At 53.6% G+C, this 19,930-nt stretch overlaps 1 protein-coding gene across 1 annotated transcript in view; it reads left to right on the top strand.

Annotated features, from left to right (window-relative positions):
• LOC122564624 (fibrinogen C domain-containing protein 1-like) overlaps positions 1-19,930 on the top strand; it is a 161,219-nt gene that overhangs the window by 134,790 nt on the left and 6,499 nt on the right. The window contains exons 3-5 of the mRNA XM_087998210.1: positions 5,306-5,468; positions 11,160-11,296; positions 18,786-18,882. Coding sequence (XP_087854336.1) covers positions 5,306-5,468; positions 11,160-11,296; positions 18,786-18,882 — 397 coding nt within the window. The remainder of the gene's footprint in view (positions 1-5,305; positions 5,469-11,159; positions 11,297-18,785; positions 18,883-19,930) is intronic.

The raw sequence follows: 19,930 nt of genomic DNA, 5'->3' as shown, positions 1-19,930 counted from the left end.
GTGTGGGGATGGGGTGTGGGGATGGGTTGTGGGGATGGGGTGTGGGGTATGGGGTGTGGGGATGGGGTGAGGGGATGGTGTGAGGGGATGGGGTGTGGGGATGGGGTGAGGGGTATGGGGTGTGGGGATGGGGTGAGTGGTATGGGGTGTGGGGATGGGGTGAGGGGTATGGGGTGAGGGGATGGGGTGTGGGGTATGGGGTGTGAGGGGTATGGGGTGTGGGGATGGGGTGAGGGGTATGGGGTGTGGGGATGGGGTGAGTGGTATGGGGTGTGGGGATGGGGTGAGGGGTATGGGGTGAGGGGATGGGGTGTGGGGTATGGGGTGTGAGGGGTATGGGTTGTGGGGATGAGGTGTGGGGTATGGGGTGTGGGGATGGGGTGTGGGGATGGGTTGTGGGGATGGGTTGTGGGGATGGGGTGTGGGGTATGGGGTGAGGGGATGGGGTGTGGGGTATGGGGTGTGAGGGGTATGGGGTGTGGGGATGGGGTGAGGGGTATGGGGTGTGGGGATGGGGTGAGTGGTATGAGGTGAGGGGATGGGGTGTGGGGATAGGTTGTGGGGATGGGTTGTGGGGATGGGGTGTGGGGTATGGGGTGTGGGGATGGGGTGAGGGGATGGGGTGAGGGGATGGGGTGTGGGGATGGGGTGAGGGGTATGGGGTGTGGGGATGGGGTGAGTGGTATGGGGTGTGGGGATGGGGTGTGGGGATGGGTTGTGGGGATGGGTTGTGGTGATGGGGTGTGGGGTATGGGGTGTGGGGATGGGGTGAGGGGATGGGGTGAGGGGATGGGGTGTGGGGATGGGGTGAGGGGTATGGGGTATGGGGATGGGGTGAGGGGTATGGGGTTTGGGGATGGGGTGAGTGGTATGGGGTGTGGGGATGGGGTGAGGGGTATGGGGTGAGGGGATGGGGTGTGGGGATGGGGTGTGGGGTATGGTGTGTGGGGATGGGGTGTGGGGATGGGTGTGGGGATGGGTTGTGGGGATGGGGTGTGGGGTATGGGGTGTGGGGATGGGGTGAGTGGTATGGGGTGTGGGGATGGGGTGAGGGGTATGGGGTGAGGGTATGGGGTGTGGGGATGGGTTGTGGGGATGGGGTGTGGGGATGGGGTGAGGGTATGGGGTGTGGGGATGGGGTGAGGGGATGGGGTGTGGGGATGGGGTGAGGGGTATGGGGTGTGGGGATGGGGTGAGGGGTATGGGGTGAGGGGTATGGGGTGTGGGGTATGGGGTGTGGGGATGTGGTGAGGGGTAGGAGGTGTGGGGATGGGTTGAGGGGTATGGGGTGAGGGTATGGGGTGTGGGGATGGGTTGTGGGGATGGGGTGTGGGGTATGGGGTGTGGGGATGGGGTGAGTGGTATGGGGTGTGGGGATGGGGTGAGGGGTATGGGGTGAGGGTATGGGGTGTGGGGATGGGGTGAGGGGTATGGGGTGAGGGTATGGGGTGTGGGGATGGGTTGTGGGGATGGGGTGTGGGGTATGGGGTGAGTGGTATGGGGTGTGTGGATGGGGTGTGGGGTATGGGGTGTGGGGTATGGGGTGAGGGGTATGGGGTGTGTGGATGGGGTGTGGGGTATGGGGTGTGGGGATGGGGTGTGGGGTATGGGGTGAGGGGTATGGGGTGTGGGGTATGGGGTGAGGGGTATGTGGTGTGGGGATGGGGTGTGGGGATGGGGTGTGGGGATGGGGTGAGGGGTATGGGGTGTGGGGTATGGGGTGTGGGGATGGGGTGTGGGGTATGGGGTGTGGGGTATGGGGTGTGGGGTATGGGGTGTGGGGATGGGGTGTGGGGTATGGGGTTTGGCTATGGGGTGTGGGGATGGGGTGAGGGGTATGGGTTGTGGGGATGAGGTGAGGGGTATGGGGTGTGGGGTATGGGGTGTGGGGATGGGGTGTGGGGATGGGGTGAGGGGTATGGGGTGTGGGGTATGGGGTTAGGGGATGGGGTGTGGGGTATGGGGTGTGGGATATGGGGTGTGGGGATGGGGTGTGGGGTATGGGGTGTGGGGATGGGGTGTGGGGTATGGGGTGTGGGGTATGGGGTGTGGGGATGGTGTGTGGGGTATGGGGTGTGGGGATGGGGTGAGGGGTATGGGGTGTGGGGTATGGGGTGTGGGGATGGAGTGAGGGGTATGGGGTGTGGGGTATGGGGTGTGGGGTATGGGGTGTGAGGTATGGGGTGAGGGGTATGGGGTGTGGGGTATGGGGTGAGGGGTATGGGGTGTGAGGTATGGGGTGAGGGGTATGGGGTGTGGGGTATGGGGTGAGGGGTATGGGGTGAGGGGTATGGGGTGTGGGGTATGGGGTGAGGGGTATGGGGTGTGGGGTATGGGGTGAGGGGTATGGGGTGAGGGGTATGGGGTGAGGGGTATGGGGTGAGGGGTATGGGGTGTGGCGTATGGGGTGAGGGGTATGGGTTGTGGGGTATGGGGTGAGGGGTATGGGGTGTGGGGTATGGGGTGAGGGGTATGGGGTGAGGGGTATGGGGTGAGGGGTATGGGGTGTGGCGTATGGGGTGAGGGGTATGGGTTGTGGGGTATGGGGTGAGGGGTATGGGGTGTGGGGTATGGGGTGTGAGGTATGGGGTGAGGGGTATGGGGTGTGGGGTATGGGGTGAGGGGTATGGGGTGTGGGGTATGGGGTGAGGGGTATGGGGTGAGGGGTATGGGGTGAGGGGTATGGGGTGTGGCGTATGGGGTGAGGGGTATGGGGTGTGGGGTATGAGGAGTGGGGATGGGGCGTGGAGTATGGGGTGTGGGGTATGGGGTGAGGGGTATGGGGTGTGGGGATGGGGAGAGGGGTATGGGGTGTGGGGTATGGGGTATGGGGTGAGGGGTATGGGGTGAGGGGTATGGGGTGTGGTGTATGGGGTGAGGGGTATGGGGTGTGGGGTATGGGGTGTGGGGATGGAGTGAGGGGTATGGGGTGTGGGGTATGGGGTGTGGGGTATGGGGTGTGAGGTATGGGGTGAGGGGTATGGGGTGTGGGGGATGGGGTGAGGGGTATGGTGTGTGGGGATGGGGTGAGGGGTATGGGGTGTGGGGTATGGGGTGTGGGGTATGGGGTGAGGGGTATGGGGTGTGGGGTATGGGGTGTGGGGATGGAGTGAGGGGTATGGGGTGTGGGGTATGGGGTGTGGGGTATGGGGTGTGAGGTATGGGGTGAGGGGTATGGGGTGTGGGGTATGGGGTGAGGGGTATGGGGTGTGAGGTATGGGGTGAGGGGTGTGGGGTATGGGGTGAGGGGTATGGGGTGTGGGGTATGGGGTGAGGGGTATGGGGTGAGGGGTATGGGGTGTGGGGTATGGGGTGAGGGGTATGGGGTATGGGGTGAGGGGTATGGGGTGAGGGGTATGGGGTGTGGGGTATGGGGTGTGGGGTATGGGGTGAGGGGTATGGGGTGAGGGGTATGGGGTATGGGGTGAGGGGTATGGGGTGAGGGGTATGGGATATGGGGTGAGGGGTATGGGGTGAGGGGTATGGGGTGTGGGGTATGGGGTGTGGGGTATGGGGTGAGGGGTATGGGGTGAGGGGTATGGGGTGAGGGGTATGGGGTGTGGGGATGGGGTGAGGTGTATGGGGTGTGGGGTTTGGGGTGAGGGGTATGGGGTGTGGGGTATGGGGTGAGGGGTATGGGGTGTGGGGATGGGGTGAGGGGGATGGGGTGAGGGGTATGGGGTGAGGGGTATGGGGTGAGGGGTATGGTGTGTGGGGATGGGGTGAGGGGTATGGGGTGTGGGGTATGGGGTGTGGGGTATGGGGTGTGGGGTATGGGGTGTGGGGTATGGGGTGAGGGGTATGGGGTGTGGGGATGGGGTGAGGGGTATGGGGTGATGGGTATGGGGTGAGGGGTATGGGGTGTGGGGATGGGGTGAGGGGGATGGGGTGTGGGTATGGGGTGAGGGGTATGGGGTGTGGGTATGGGGTGAGGGGTATGGGGTGTGGGGTATGGGGTGTGGGGTATGGGGTGAGGGGGATGGGGTGAGGGGTATGGGGTGTGGGGTATGGGGTGAGGGGGATGGGGTGAGGGGGATGGGGTGTGGGGGATGGGGTGTGGGGTATGGGGTGAGGGGTATGGGGTGTGGGGTATGGGGTGAGGGGGATGGGGTGAGGGGTATGGGGTGTGGGGTATGGGGTGAGGGGGATGGGGTGTGGGGTATGGGGTGTGGGGTGTGGGGTGAGGGGTATGGGGTGTGGGGTATGGGGTGTGGGGTATGGGGTGAGGGGTATGGGGTGTGGGGTATGGGGTGTGGGGTATGGGGTGTGGGGTATGGGGTGTGGGGTATGGGGTGAGGGGTATGGGGTGTGGGGATGGGGTGAGGGGTATGGGGTGATGGGTATGGGGTGAGGGGTATGGGGTGTGGGGATGGGGTGAGGGGGATGGGGTGTGGGTATGGGGTGAGGGGTATGGGGTGTGGGTATGGGGTGAGGGGTATGGGGTGTGGGGTATGGGGTGTGGGGTATGGGGTGAGGGGGATGGGGTGAGGGGTATGGGGTGTGGGGTATGGGGTGAGGGGGATGGGGTGAGGGGGATGGGGTGTGGGGGATGGGGTGTGGGGTATGGGGTGAGGGGTATGGGGTGTGGGGTATGGGGTGAGGGGTATGGGGTGAGGGGTATGGGGTGAGGGGTATGGGGTGTGGGGTATGGGGTGAGGGGTATGGGGTGAGGGGTATGTGGTGTGGGGTATGGGGTGAGGGGGATGGGGTGTGGGGTATGGGGTGAGGGGGATGGGGTGTGCGGATGGGGTGTGGGGTATTGGGTGAGGGGGATGGGGTGTGGGGATGGGGTGTAGGTATGGGGTGAGGGGTATGGGGTGTGGGGTATGGGGTGAGGGGTATGGGGTGTGGGGTATGGGGTGTGGGGTATGGGGTGTGGGGTATGGGGTGAGGGGGATGGGGTGTGGGGTATGGGGTGTGGGGTATGGGGTGTGGGGTGTGGGGTGAGGGGTATGGGGTGAGGGGGATGGGGTGTGGGGTATGGGGTGAGGGGTATGGGGTGTGGGGTATGGGGTGTGGGGTATGGGGTGAGGGGGATGGGGTGTGGGGTATGGGGTGAGGGGGATGGGGTGTGGGGTATGGGGTGAGGGGGATGGGGTGAGGGGTATGGGGTGTGGGGTATGGGGTGAGGGGGATGGGGTGAGGGGTATGGGGTGAGGGGTATGGGGTGAGGGGGATGGGGTGAGGGGGATGGGGTGAGGGGGATGGGGTGAGGGGGATGGGGTGTGGGTTTGAGGTTGGGACCTGACTGGTTGACTTGGCCACTTCTCCGTGTTCCCATTGAGCTCATTCTCTTCTGTCGCAGCTGCTTTCACAGACGCAGGTGAACCTGGCCAAGGTGGTGGGTTCAGTGAGTGACACACTCAACTCTCTCCAGCGAGGACATCTGGGAGGAGCTGCCAGGTCCCAGGGCAAGGCTGACCTGATGAGGGGGCCCAGCAGAGACCCCCCCCGGGCTTGCCCAAATGGTGAGTTCCATACCCCTGCTGTGAGTCATCCCATCACCTCCTCCATCCTTCCCGGACCATCAGCCATACTGTCCAACTTTGACCCACTTTCCTGGGAGATAGCCATCCATAACTGAGAAAGACACAGAGAGACAGAGACTAAGAAATAAATAAATCTCTCACAACCTCAGGATATCTTCCAATGCCTCCCAGACAATAAAGTGCAGTCACTGCTGCCATGTCGGATATGCAACAACCAATTTGCACACAGCAAGATCCCAAAGAAAGTAGCCTCAGTGTGGCGAAACTTTCTTTTTTTAGTGATATTTGTTGAGGGATAAGTACTGTCCTGAAAGCGTGTTCTGAATTAGTGCCTGTGGGATCTGATATGTTTGCTTGAGATGGCAGACAGGATCTCAGTTTAATGTTTCATCCGAGACACTGCACCACTGACAGTCCAGCACACCCTCAGCAGGGTACTACTGGGAAGAGTAACCTGCCTCAAATCTCAGGGGGTCAACTTGGACCCACAACCGACTGACTCAGAGGTGGTCCAACCCACTGAGCTTATCCAACCAAATCAGGACCATGCAAGTATTTCAGAAGAGCAGTCCATACACACAAAGTGTGGGACTGAAACAGCAATATGAGCAAACTCAGACAGGCAGTCAGTCAGTGGCGTAAGTATTTTTTAAATTTGTTACTGGGATATGGGTGTTACTGCCTGGGACAATCTTTATTGCCCATCCCTAATCGCTCCTTGTTGATTGGATTAGATTAGATTACTTACAGTGTGGAAACAGGCCCTTCGGCCCAACAAGTCCACACCGACCCGCCGAAGCATAACCCACCCAGACCCATTCCCCTACATTTACCCCTTTTACCTAACAGTACGGGCAATTTAGCATGGCCAATTCACCTGACCTGCACATCTTTGGACTGTGGGAGGAAACTGGAGCACCCGGAGGAAACCCACGCAGACACGGGGAGAATGTGCAAACTCCACACAGTCAGTCGCCTGAGGCGGGAATTGAACCCGGGTCTCTGGTGCTGTGAGGCAGCAGTGCTAACCACTGTGACACCGTGCCGCCCAAAAGTGTTCCAAGTGGTTTGCTAGGGACCTTTCAGAGGGCAGGTAAAAGTCTGTTCATTATGTGGGTTTTTTAAAATTAGAATCCCTATAGTGTAGAAACAGGCCATTTAGCCCATCAAGTCCACACCAACCCTCCCAGACACACCCTCTACCCTGTCCCTGCAACCCCACATTTCTCATGGCGAATCCACCTAGCCTGCACGTTCCCTGGACTCTATGTGCAATCCACCCTAACCTGCACACCTTTGGATTGTGGGAGGAAATTGGAGCACCTGAAGGAAACCTATGGGGGGAGGGGGGGGGGGTGCACGTGCAAACTCCACACAGTCAGTCGCCTGAGGCTGGAATCAAATCTGGGTCCCTGATGCTGTGAGGCAGCAGTGCTAATCACTGATCTACCCATGCTGCCCCTGGAGTCATGTTTGGCCAGAACGGGTAAGGATGACAGATTTCCTCCCCGTGAGCCAGATGGGTTTTTACAACAATCGACAATGGCTGCAACGGTAATGATAATGTCACGGTGAGATTCACACCCTTGCATGGCATTCTGGATGAATAGCCCAGGGGCGTCACCACTGTACCACTGCATTGAGGTTCCCTGCTGAATATTACTGAATTATGCATGGCCCATCACTAACAAACCTAAACATGCAATAACAATATACATTTACATAGCAGTCTAAAGTGTGGTGCCGGAAAAGTACAGCAGGTCGGGCAGCATCCAAGGAGCAGGAGAATCAATGTTTCCACAAAAGCCCTTAATCAGGAATGTCATTCCTGACAAAGGGCTTATTGCCCAAAACGTCGATTTTGCCTTTCCTCGGATGCTGCCTGAATTGCTGTGCTCTTCCAGCACCACTGATCCAGAATCTGGTTTCCAGCATCTGCAGTCATTGTTTTTACCTCGTTGATTTATACCCGAAACGTCGATTCTCCTGCTCCTCAGATGCAGCCTGACCTGCTGTACTTTTCCAGCACCAGACTCTCGACTCTGATCTCCAGCATCTGCAGTCCTCACTTTCTCCACATTCATATAGCACCTTAAGTTGTGAAACTTGAAAGGGTTCACAAAAGATTGACAAGGAAGTTGCCAGGGTTGGAGGATTTAAGCTACAGGGAGAGGCCTGACCAGGCTGGGGCTGTTTTCCCTGGAGCGTCGGAGGCTGAGGGGAGACTTTACAGAGGTTTACAAAATTATGAGGGGCATGGATAGGGTGAACAGACAAAGTCCTTCCCTATGGCGGAGGAGTCCAGAATGAGAGGGCGTAGGTTTAGGGTGGGGCTTCCAAAGGCTTCAGCACATAATCCAGGCTGACATGCTAACACATTACTGGAGGAGTTCTGCACAGAGGGTTAGTACTGAGTGGGCCTCACAACTCGATACTGGGTCTGTGCTGAGGGAGTGCCACACTATCAGAGGGTCAGTGCTGAGGGAGTGGGCACTGTTGGTGGGGCAATACTGAGGGAGTACCACACAGTCAGAGGGCTAGTGCGGAGGGAGTGGGCACTGTCGGAGGGTCAGTGCTGAGGGGGTGTGGCAATGTCAGAGGGTCAGTGCTGAGGGAGTGCCACACTGTCAGAGGGACAGTGCTGACGGAGTGCTGCACTGTCGGAGGGTCAGTGCTGAGGGAGTGGGCACTGTCAGAGGGTCAGTGCTGAGGGAGTGGCGCACTGTTGGAGGGTCAGTACTGAGGGAGAGCTGCACTGTCGGAGGGTCAGTGCTGAGGGAGTGCCGCACAGTTGGAGGGTCAGTGCTGAGGGAGTGCCACACTGTCGGAGGGTCAGTGCTGAGGGAGTGCCGCACTGTCGGAGGGTCAGTGCTGAGGGAGTGCTGCACTGTCGGAGGGTCAGTGCTGAGGGAGTGCAGCTCTGTCGGAGGGTCAGTGCTGAGGGAGTGGCGCACCGTCGGAGGGTCAGTGCTGAGGGAGTGCCGCTCTGTCGGAGGGCCAGTGCTGAGGGAGTGGCGCACTGTCGGAGGGTCAGTGCTGAGGGAGCGGGCACTGTCAGAGGGTCAGTGCTGAGGGAGTGGCGCACTGTTGGAGGGTCAGTACTGAGGGAGTGCTGCACTGTCGGGGGATCAGTGCTGAGGGAGTGGCGCACTGTCGGAGGGTCAGTGCTGAGGGAGTGCCGCACTGTTGGAGGGTCAGTGCTGAGGGAGCGCCGCACTTTCGGAGGGTCAGTGCTGAGGGAGTGCCGCACTGTTGGAGGGTCAGTGCTGAGGGAGTGCCACACTGTCACAGGGTCAGTGCTGAGGGAGTGCCGCACTGTCGGAGGGTCAGTGCTGAGGGAGTGCTGCTCTGTCGGAGGGTCAGTGCTGAGGGAGTGCCACACTGTCGGAAGGTCAGTGCTGACGGAGTGTCGCACTGTAGGAGGGTCAGTGCTGAGGGAGTGCCGCACTGTTGGAGGGTCAGTGCTGAGGGAGTGCCGCTCTGTCGGAGGGTCAGTGCTGAGGGAGTGTCGCTCTGTCGGAGGGTCAGTGCTGAGGGAGTGGCGCACTGTCATAGGGTCAGTGCTGAGGGAGTGCCACACTGTCGGAGGGTCAGTGCTGAGGGAGTGGGCACTGTCAGAGGGTCAGTGCTGAGGGAGTGGCGCACTGTTGGAGGGTCAGTACTGAGGGAGTGCTGCACTGTCGGAGGGTCAGTGCTGAGGGAGTGCCGCACTGTCGGAGGGTCAGTGCTGAGGGAGTGCCGCACTTTCGGAGGGTCAGTGCTGAGGGAGTGCTGCACTGTCGGAGGGTCAGTGCTGAGGGCGTGCCGCACTGTCGGAGGGTCAGTGCTGAGGGAGTGCAGCACTGTTGGAGGGTCAGTGCTGAGGGAGTGCCGCACTGTTGGAGAGTCAGTGCTGAGGGAGTGCCACACTGTCGGAGGGTCAGTGCTGAGGGAGTGCCGCACTGTCGGAGGGTCAGTGCTGAGGGAGTGCCACTCTGTCGGAGGGTCAGTGCTGAGGGAGTGCTGCACTGTGGGAGGGTCAGTGCTAAGGGAGTGCTGCACTGTCGGAGGGTCAGTGCTGAGGGAGTGGGCACTGTCAGAGGGTTCGTGGGCGGCACGGTGGCCCAGTGGTTAGCACTGCTGCCTCACAGCGCCTGTAGACCCGGGTTCAATTCCCGACTCAGGCGACTGACTGTGTGGAGTTTGCACATTCTCCCCGTGTCTGCGTGGGTTTCCTCCGGGTGCTCCGGTTTCCTCCCACAGTCCAAAGATGTGCGGGTCACGTGAATTGGCCATGCTAAATTGCCCGTAGTGTTAGGTTAAAGGGGTAAAGGTAGGGGTATGGGTGGGTTGCGCTTCGGCGGGTCGGTGTGGACTTGTTGGGCCGAAGGGCCTGTTTCCACACTGTAAGTAATCTAGTCAGTGCTGAGGGAGTGCCGCACTATTGGAGAGTCAGTGCTGAGGGAGTGCCGCACTGTTAGAGGGTCAGTGCTGAGGGAGTGCTGCTCTGTCGGAGGGTCAGTGCTGAGGGAGTGGCGCACTGTCATAGGGTCAGTGCTGAGGGAGTGCCACACTGTCGGAAGGTCAGTGCTGACGGAGTGTCGCACTGTAGGAGGGTCAGTGCTAAGGGAGTGCCGCACTGTTGGAGGGTCAGTGCTGAGGGAGTGCCGCTCTGTCGGAGGGTCAGTGCTGAGGGAGTGGTGCACTGTCATAGGGTCAGTGCTGAGGGAGTGCCACACTGTCGGAGGATCAGTGCTGAGGGAGTGCCGCACTGTCGGAGGGTCAGTGCTGAGGGAGTGCCGCACTGTCGGAGGTTCAGTACTGAGGGAGTGCCGCACTGTCGGAGGGTCAGTGCTGAGGGAGTGCCGCTCTGTCAGAGGGTCAGTGCTGAGGGAGTGCCGCACTGTCGGAGGGTCAGTGCTGAGGGAGTGCCGCACTGTCGGAGGGTCAGTGCTGAGGGAGTGGACACTGTCGGAGGGTCAGTGCTGAGGGAGTGCCGCACTGTCGGAGGGTCAGTGCTGAGGGAGTGCTGCACTGTCGGAGGGTCAGTGCTGAGGGAGTGCCGCTCTGTCAGAGGGTCAGTGCTGAGGGAGCGCCGCACTGTCGGAGGGTCAGTGCTGAGGGAGTGCCGCACTGTCGGAGGGTCAGTGCTGAGGGAGTGGACACTGTCGGAGGGTCAGTGCTGAGGGAGTGCCGCACTGTTGGAGGGTCAGCGCTGACGGAGTGTTGCACTATTGGATCTGCTGTCTTTTGGAAAGGACATTAAACCGAGAGTCCATCCCCCCCTCTCCGAGGCTCCATCGCCCCTCTCCAGAGGATGTAAAAGGTCTAATGCAATGAGTCTAAAGAAGAGTGGGGGAGTTCTCCACATGTCCCTGGTCAATGCATAATCTTCAATCAATATCACAAAAACAAAAAATCCATTCATTATCACATTCTGCCGTGTGGAATCCTGCTGTGCACATATTGGCTGCTGGATATCCTGAAGTATAACAGTGGCTAGTTTAGAGGGTGCGTTGTTGACTGTGAAGCTCCTTGGGATATGCTTGAGTCACAAAAGGTGCTATATAAATGCAACAGTTCAATTTTGCTCTCCACCTTTCTAATGTTTAATAATCATTACCATTTTCAACGAACATTATAAATTAGTTTGATAATCTATCTTTTCTTTCCTTTGGAAATGTTTCACAGCTCCTCGCCCTCGAGACTGTTATGATATCTACATGAGTGGGCACACGCAGGATGGAATCTATTCCATTTTTCCAGCCCATTATCCAGCTGGATTCCAGGTCTCCTGCGATATGACACTAGCTGGAGGAGGTTGGACTGTAAGTATTGCCTGGATGAAGGTGCTCTCTTGAGAAAAATGTTTGCATGAGTCAGGGTCTGTAGCTATCAGAGTTTAGAAAAATGAAAGGTTAACTTATTGAAACACATTAGGTCCTGCTGGGGTGTAGGTACAACAGAATCTGAGAGGGTGTTACCCTTCGTGAAATTCCCTTCCCCAAAGATCAGAGGGGGTTGGGACATTACGTATATTTAAGGCAGGATGTTGAGGAGCTGGTGTTGGTCTGGGGGGGGCGGGAGGAATCTAAGTTAAGAATCACCAGGTTACAGTCCAACAGGTCTATCTGAAAGCACTCGCTTTCGGAGCGCTGCTCCTTAGAGGTAGACAGATTTTTAACTAGCAAAGGAGTCAAAGAATATGAGGGGTTACAGGAAAATGGAGTTGAGGAGTGAATCTGATCATTATAATCTTATTGAATAGCACAGCAGGTTTGAGGGGCTGCGTTTGTATGTTCCTATGCAATGCCAGCTTTGAAAATCAATTTTCAAAGTTTTTCTGGTGAAAATCCATTATCGGACCAAATCCCATTCCATTCTCTCCCTGCCAATATCTTTGTAATGTCTTAAAGTTACAGTTCTATGTGTTCTGCAATCCTTGACATAATACAGGTCATTCTGTTGTAACACGTTTTGTCAGCGCTAACTCGCTGTAACACGATTGATGAATTGGGGACATTGTTTATAGAGTGCGAACTTTTAAATCGCATGTTGGCTGTAACGTGATTACATCGCCAACACTTTAAGCGCTGTTTGTAAAGTGCAAGTTCTCTATAATGCAGGGTTACACAAGAAGGCAACCACTCGCGTTGTAGAAGAACTACCTGTATAACAAGAACCACCCTTTTGAATCGCCCTAGCATATTTTGCTATGTTAAAGGCACCATATAAATGCATGTTGTGTTTGTTGTATTGAAGCAGTCTCTTCCAGAACTGCCCTGGGACCTCCAGGAATTGAGGATTAATCTCTCGATCACTGGAGGGAGCAGAACAGCTTGGAAGAGAATGACATCGATGAAGGTTGTGCATTGCTTCTTTAAGAAGCGTGAACACCATGCGAACACTGACAATGAGACTACTGTTTGTGCAGAGCAACTTTTCTGCTTTCGCTTTCATCTTGTGGTTCAGCCTCATCGCTCTGAGCCTCCAGCAGTTCACAGCATCACCGAGCCTTGACACTAACGAAGCTCTGAATTCTCGGCATGGCTCAGGGGGGCTCCTGCGCATTGACTGAGCAAATCCTGTGCTTCCACATTCTCCTTCCACTTCAAAGGGCATGGGGCATTAAGGCAGTGCTGTCAGATTAGGACATCCAAGTCTTTTGACGGACTCTGGAAGAAGTCTGTAGAGAGATAATATCTCCTGTGGCATATTCTTGTTTCCATAACCTCATTCTTTTCAACGTCAGGGCTAAGTGAGCTCCATTTTGTGCCTTGAATATTGGTTACTTGTTATGGATCAGACCAGACTCCCTCAAAGTATTTTAAGAAGGTAGCCTAGACCCTCATCTGTTCTTATTTTAAAGGTGGATGTGAAGTGGGTGTTCCAGATGCAATATGACTGGTCAATCAACCTGCTGTTAAGCAAAACACCATTTAGTTAAACGCTACAGATAAAATACAAATAAAAAGAAAGAGGAATTTAGAATACCTTAACCAAATAATAGATACAGTACCCATTACTATTTAACTGTTCCAACATAGTAACATCCCATAACCACACCCCTTGGCAAAAAAGAGAAATTCAGACACCGATTCTTACATGCAGTTCTCCAATCTAGGAGGAGAAAAACCATCAAGAGAAATTTCAGAGAAAGTAGCAGCTAGGAATCATTCACTGAAGGTTAAGACTCTTTTGAGATCCCAATGGCTTTAGATGCTACTGGAAAAACCCAGAAATCTGGATTTGTGAGAGCTGGCCACACCCATTCAGACTGTCTCCGTTGTTCCGAGTTTACAAAACAAAAACAAGGTCTCGCAAGTTGTTGACTCTAGTGGTCTTCAGGAGCCAGTTGTGTGCCCCTGCTTTACAATCTCTCTTCAAAAACAAAGCCAGGACAAAGATTTATCCAAAGATTGATTTACTTGCGATAGAGGGAGTGCCATACTGGTTTATCAGGTGAGTCCCTGAGGTCATTTTAAGAAAAGAGATTGGGTTTGTATTCCCTTGAGATTCAAATACCTCGTTGTAACTTACACAACTCAGACTGGGTATGACAGGGGGAATGTAAAACAGAAATTACCCCTCCCTGGTGAGTCTAAAACTAGAGGATGTCATCTTGAGGTAAAGGGTGGTCTGTTTAGAACTGAGGTTGAGAAGCATTTGTTCACTGAGAGGTTGGTGAATCTGTGGAATTCCCTACTCAAGTGGGCTGTGGAAACTCAATTATTGGACGTGTTCAAGACCGAAATCGATCGATTCCTGGAGACTGGTGCCCTCAAGGAATAAGGAGATGAGTTTTTGTTCAGGATATGGGCCAAAGGTGGGTATGTGGAGATAGGAACAGATCAGCCATGATCTCATTGAATGGTGGAACAGGCTTGAGGGGCTGAGTGGCCTACTCCTGTTTCTATGAGATAGTGCCACATTCCTGCACCGAGGTAGATGGTCAGCCAGGATCGAACGGAAAGCTAGAGCAGGTTCAAACAGCTGGATGGGGTTCACGGTTACAGATACAGTAACAAACAATAAAGTGGTGATTCCATTTGCCGGCTCTCACTCTGTCTTCCTTAGAAATGGAGGCTGAAGGGTGACCTTATAGAAGTTTATGAGGGGAACAGATGGGGTGAACAGTCAAGGTCAAAGCCAAAGGGCATAGGTTTAAGTTGAGAGGGGAAAGACATAAAAGGGACCTGAGGGGCAACTTTTTCACACAGAGGGAGGTATGTGTACGGAACAAACTGCCAGAGGAAGTGGTGGAAGTGGTACAACTACAACACTTAAAAGGCATCTGGATGGGTATATGAATAGGAAGGGTTTAGAGGGATATGGGCCAAATGCTGGGCAAATGGGACTAGATTAATTTAGGAGATCTGTTCGGCATGGACGAGTTGGACTGAAGTGTCTGTTTCTGTGTTCTATGACTCTGTAACTTTATACATCCGCCAATCCCTCCCTGGTCAACGACATCAAATCACTTCAAGAAGGAGGCCATTTCTTTCCTTCAGCTAGTGATGTCTTTCAAGATCCATTTTTCACCCAGTCCGTAAACTCTCCTGTTTGTATCTGGCCCCTTCTGCCTCACTCCTGGTGTTGATTTGAAACGGTAACTCATTATTTACCCCTTACAATCACATTTACCTTTGTCAATCCACCAAATCTGATTCCTGTTGACTGACATCACTCCCAAAGGTGTCTCTATTCTCACTCCCTTTGCTTTTGATCCTTCTTTCTGCAAAATGTTTGTACCCCACATCTGAAAAAGCCATTCCATGTGTGATGGTGCTGCTGACACTCCCATTTCTACCAACAAAGTTGCAGGAATTGAACGTTTCCTCATTTCTTTTTAAGGCTCTTTTTTAAACTCAGTTTGGGATGTGGGTGTCGCTGGCTGGGCCCAGTATTTATTGCCCGTCCCTAGTTGCCCCTTGAGAAGGTGGGGGTGAGCTGCCTTCTTGAACCGCTGCAGTCCACCTGCTGTCGGTTGCCCCACAATGCCTTTAGGGAGGGAATTCCAGGATTTTGACCCAGCGACAGTGAAGGAACAGCAATATATTTCCAAGTCAGGATAGTGAGTGGCTCGGAGGGGATCTTGCAAGGGGTGGTGTTCCCATGTATCTGCTGTCTTTGTCCTTTTAGACAGAAGTGGTTGTAGGTTTGGAAGGTGCTGTCTGAGGATCTTTGGTGAGTTTCTGCAGTGCATCACAAAAATAGTACACACTGCTGCTACTGAGCGTCGGTGGTGGATGGAGTGGTTGTTTGTGGATGTGGTGCCAATCAAGTGGGGGCTGCTTTGGCTTGGCTGGTCTCAAGCTCCTTGAGTGTTTTTGGGACTGCCCCCAACCAGGGCAAGTGGGGAATATTCCCTCACATTCCTGACTTGTGCCTTGCAGACAATGGACTGGCTTTGGGGAGTCAGGAGGTGACTTACTTGGCGCAGTATTCCTAGCCTCTGACCTGTACCCACTGTATTTATGTAGTGAGTCCAGTTAAGTCAATGGTAACCTCCAGGATGTTGACACTGATGGCAACACCATTGAATGTCAAGGGGCAATGGTTAGATATCTTTTATTGGAGACAGTCATTGCCTGGCAATTTTATTGGTGTGAATGTTACTTGCCACCTGTCAGCCCAAGCCTGTGTATTGTCCAGATCTTGTTGCAATTAAATACGGACTGCTTCAGTATCTGAGGAGTTGCGAATGGTGCTGAGCATTGTGGAATCATTGGTGAACATCCTCTCATCTGACCTTATGACAGAGAAAAGTCAGCTGAGGATGTTTGGACCTAGCACACTCCCCTGAGGAACTCCTACAAAGATGACTGACCTCCAAAATCCACAACCATCTTTTTATGTGCCAGGTATAACTCCAATCAGTGAAGAGTTTGCCCTCCGACACTCATTAATTCCAGTTTTGTTAGGGCTTCTTGATGCCACATTTGATCAAATGTGGCCTTAATGTCAAGGACTGTCCCTCTCCCCTCCCCTCCCCTCCCCTCCCCTCCCCTCCCCTCCCCTCACCTCACCTCCCCTCCCCTCCCCTCACCTCACCTCACCTCCCCTCCCCTCCCCTCCCCTCCCCTCCCCTCCCCTCCCCTCTGGAATTCAGCTCTTTTGTCCATGTTTGAACCAAGGCTGTAATGAGATCAGGAACTGAGTAACCCTGGGGAAACCCAAACTGGACATCACTGAGCAGGTTGTTGCTGAGCAGGTGTTGCTCGATAGCACTATTGATGACCCCTTCCATCACTTTACTGATGATCGAGAGTAGACTGATGGGGCAGTAATTGGCCGGGTTGGATTTGTCCTGCTTTTTGTGTGCAGGACATACCTGGGCAATGTTCCACATTGTTGGGTAGATGCCAGTGTTGTAACTGTACTGGAAGAGCTTGGCTAGGGGGGAGCAAGTTCTGCAGCACATGTCTTCAGTGTAATTGCCGGAATGTTATCAAAGCCCATTGCCTTTGCAGTATCCAGTGTCTCCAGCTGTTTCTTGATATCACACGGAGTGAATTGAATTGGCTGAAGACTGATATCTGTGATGCACTGGAGGAGCCCGACATGGATCATCCACTCGACACTTCTGACTAAAGATTGTTGCGAGTGCATCGGCCTTATCTTTTACACTGATGTGCTGGGCTCCTCCATCGTTGAGGATGGGGATATTTGTGCAGCCTCCTTGTCCAGTGTGTTCTTTAATTGTTCACCACCGTTCACAACTGGGTGTGGCAGGATTGCAGAGCTTGAATCTGAGATCATTTAGCTGTGTCTATCACTCGCTGTTTATGCTGCTTGGCACACAAACTGTCCTGTTTGGTGGCAAACCAGGTCGACACCTCATCTTCAGTTTTGCCTGATGCTGCTCCTGGCAAGCCCTCCTGCTCTCTCCATTGATCCCCTGGTTTGATGGTAATGGCTGAGTGGGAGATATGTTAGGCTATGAGATTACAGATTGTGCTGGAGTACAGTTCTGCTGTTGTTGATGGCCCACAGCACCTCATGGATGCCCAGTCTTGAGTTGCTAGATCGGTTTGAAGTCTGTCCCATTTAGCACGATGATAGTGACACACAACACGATGGAGTTATTCTCAATGTGAAGGCAGGACTTTGTCTCCACAAGGACAGTGTGACAGTTACTTTTACCTAAACTGTCATGGACAGATGCTTCTGCAGACAATAGATGGGTAAGGATAAGGTCATCATGTTGGTTCTGTCACCAACTGTCACAGACCCAGTCCAACAGTCAAGGCCAACATCTGTTCCAAAAGCATTTTCTTTCTGAAAATTGAACTCCAGTTAATGTTAGGAGTTAATCCATGTTTGACACATTAGTACAATCCAACATTTTAAAGGCAAGCACTGAATTAGGAGTCTCCAAGCAGAATCTTAGTGATCTTGCACATGGTCTGTTAAATTCCATTTTATATTCTTTAACTGAGTATACATCTGGCTTTCTAAATTCATCAAAGTCTGACCATGCCCCAAACACATTTAATAAGTCATCTTTATTATCAACTCGATCCACAAATTTTATAGGACTTCCAAACCTTCCTCAATGTCCCACTATTGCTGATGGAGCTCTGAGAATACTTTACATCTCATCTTACTTCCAGTAGGAAGTGACAGTGCCTATATCACATGATTCTTCTTCATTTATAGAATCCCTACAGCGTGGAAGGTGGCCATTCAGTCCATCGAGTCCACAGTGACCCGCTGAAGAGCATCCCACCCAAACCCACCTTCCCACCCTTTCCCTGAAACCCTGCATTTCCCTCGGCTGATCTATCTAGTCTGCACACCTCTGGGCACTATGAGTAAATTAGCATGGCTGATCCACCTAACCTGCACATCTTTGGACTGTGGGAAGAAACCGGAGCGCCCGAAGGAAACCCACAAAATATGGGGAGAATGTGCAAACTCCGCACAGACAAGGGTGGAATTTTGCCTGGGTCCCTGGTGCTGTGAGGCAACAGCACTAACTAATGAGCTAGCATGCTCCCCCTCAACTCTGTCAACATATCCACTTCGCTTTTCCATTTATCATGAGGTTCAACTTCAGAGAACGCTGGTTTTCCGACACCTTGCACTTGATTTCAGCCATTTTCCCAACAAAAAGAAATCTCACTATTCCAATCCCACCTTCCAGCTCCTATCCTGAGTTATCAATGTTAACACAATACAGGCCCATTGCTGAGATTGCAACTAATCTGTGCATCTTTCCTTTTGTGGAGAAATTGTCTTGCAGGCCTCAGTCATTCCCTTTCATCCCACACTCAGGTTTACAGGTGGTCCCTAGATGTGTGAGCTTCAACAATTAATAACTTCCATCTGCTTCCTCTTAACTTCCTCTTAGGGCGGCATGGTGGCACAGCGGTTAGCACTGCTGCCTCACAGCGCCAGAGACCCGGGTTCAATTCCCGTCTCAGGCGACTGACTGTGTGGAGTTTGCACGTTCTCCCCGTGTCTGCGTGGGTTTCCTCCGGGTGCTCCGGTTTCCTCCCACAGTCCAAAGATGTGCAGGGTCAGGTGAATTGGCCATGCTAAATTGCCCGTAGTGTTAGGTGAAAGGGTAAATGTAGGGGTATGGGTGGGTTGCGCTTCGGCGGGTTGGTGTGGACTTGTTGGGCTGAAGGGCCTGTTTCCACACTGTAAGTAATCTAATCTAAACTTTAAATAAAGACATTGCCAAACTGTCGCAGTTACTGGGGAGCAGTGGTTGTCACAGCTTGTGGTATTGTTTTGATTGAATGTTGAGCGTTTGTTCACACTGTTTAAATCTCACAGCTTTGCACAAATCCCTTTGTATTTTCACAGGTTTTTCAACGGCGAAAGGATGGATCAGTGAATTTTTTCCAAGGTTGGGATGCTTACAAGGATGGCTTTGGGAAGATTACAGGAGAGCATTGGTTGGGTAGGTGTGTGTGTGTGTGTGTGTGTGTGTGTGTGTGTGTGTGTGTGTGTGTGTGTGTGTGTGTGTGTGTGTGTGTGTGTGTGTGTGTGTGTGTGTGTGTGTGTGTGTGTATGTGTGTGTGTGTGTGTGTGTGTGTGTGTGTGTGTGTGTATATGTGTGTGTGTGTGTGTGTGTGTTCACTGAGTCATAGTTGACGCACAGTAATTGGGTGAATGGCTAATAGGATCCCTACCATGTGGAAGTAGGCCACTTGGCCCATCAAGTTCACACCAATCCTCCAAAGAGGATCCCACCCAGACTCACCTCCCATTCCCTGCATTTCCCAGGCTAACTCATCTAGTCTGTACATCCCTGGACACAGTTAGCAATTTAGCATGGTCAGTCCATCTAACCTGCACATCTTGGGACTGTGGGAGGAAACTGGAGCACCTGGAGGAAACCCACGCAGACACGGGGAGAACATGCAAACTCCAACAGACAGTCGCCCAAGGCGGGAATCGAACCTGGGTCTCTGAGGCGGCAGTGCTAATGTTCCACAGACAATTTCTGCGAAAATATCAGCTGAGATGCCACGTGATTACAGCAGCCCATGTCCCATTCAGAATCAGACAGAAAAACAGAATTTGCTGGGAAAACTCAGCAGGTCTGGCACCATCTGTGGAGAGAGAAAGCAGGGTTAATATTTTGAGTCCAGTGACCCTTCTTCAGAACAGTTCTGAACATCTCTCCACAGATGTTACCAGTGTTCCAAGCAATTTCTTTCTTGTTTCTCGTTCAAAATTGATGGGATTCCTATCACATTAAGTCCACAAGATAAAGGAGTTAGGCTGATAGCATTTTTATGATTATATAAATTCCACATTATGTACTCCACAGGATTAGTAATACCAGTCAGACTGAGGATGGGTTAATCCGGCTGAGGTTAGCTTGATAAGTTTTGAATGCAAGACCCTGTTTGATCAAACATTGACGACTAATGCACGTTGTCATGGACAACAATCCCTCGAATCATTTGTGGGAATTATAACTCAATTCACTTTCTCTAATT

This window comes from Chiloscyllium plagiosum, unplaced genomic scaffold (assembly GCF_037043375.1).
Source record: "Chiloscyllium plagiosum isolate Xiang-an unplaced genomic scaffold, Cpla_swu_hap1 HiC_scaffold_21, whole genome shotgun sequence".
Classification (NCBI taxonomy): domain Eukaryota; kingdom Metazoa; phylum Chordata; class Chondrichthyes; order Orectolobiformes; family Hemiscylliidae; genus Chiloscyllium; species Chiloscyllium plagiosum.
Note: the sequence above shows the minus strand (reverse complement) of the source record. Positions and strands in the feature narration are given on the sequence as shown.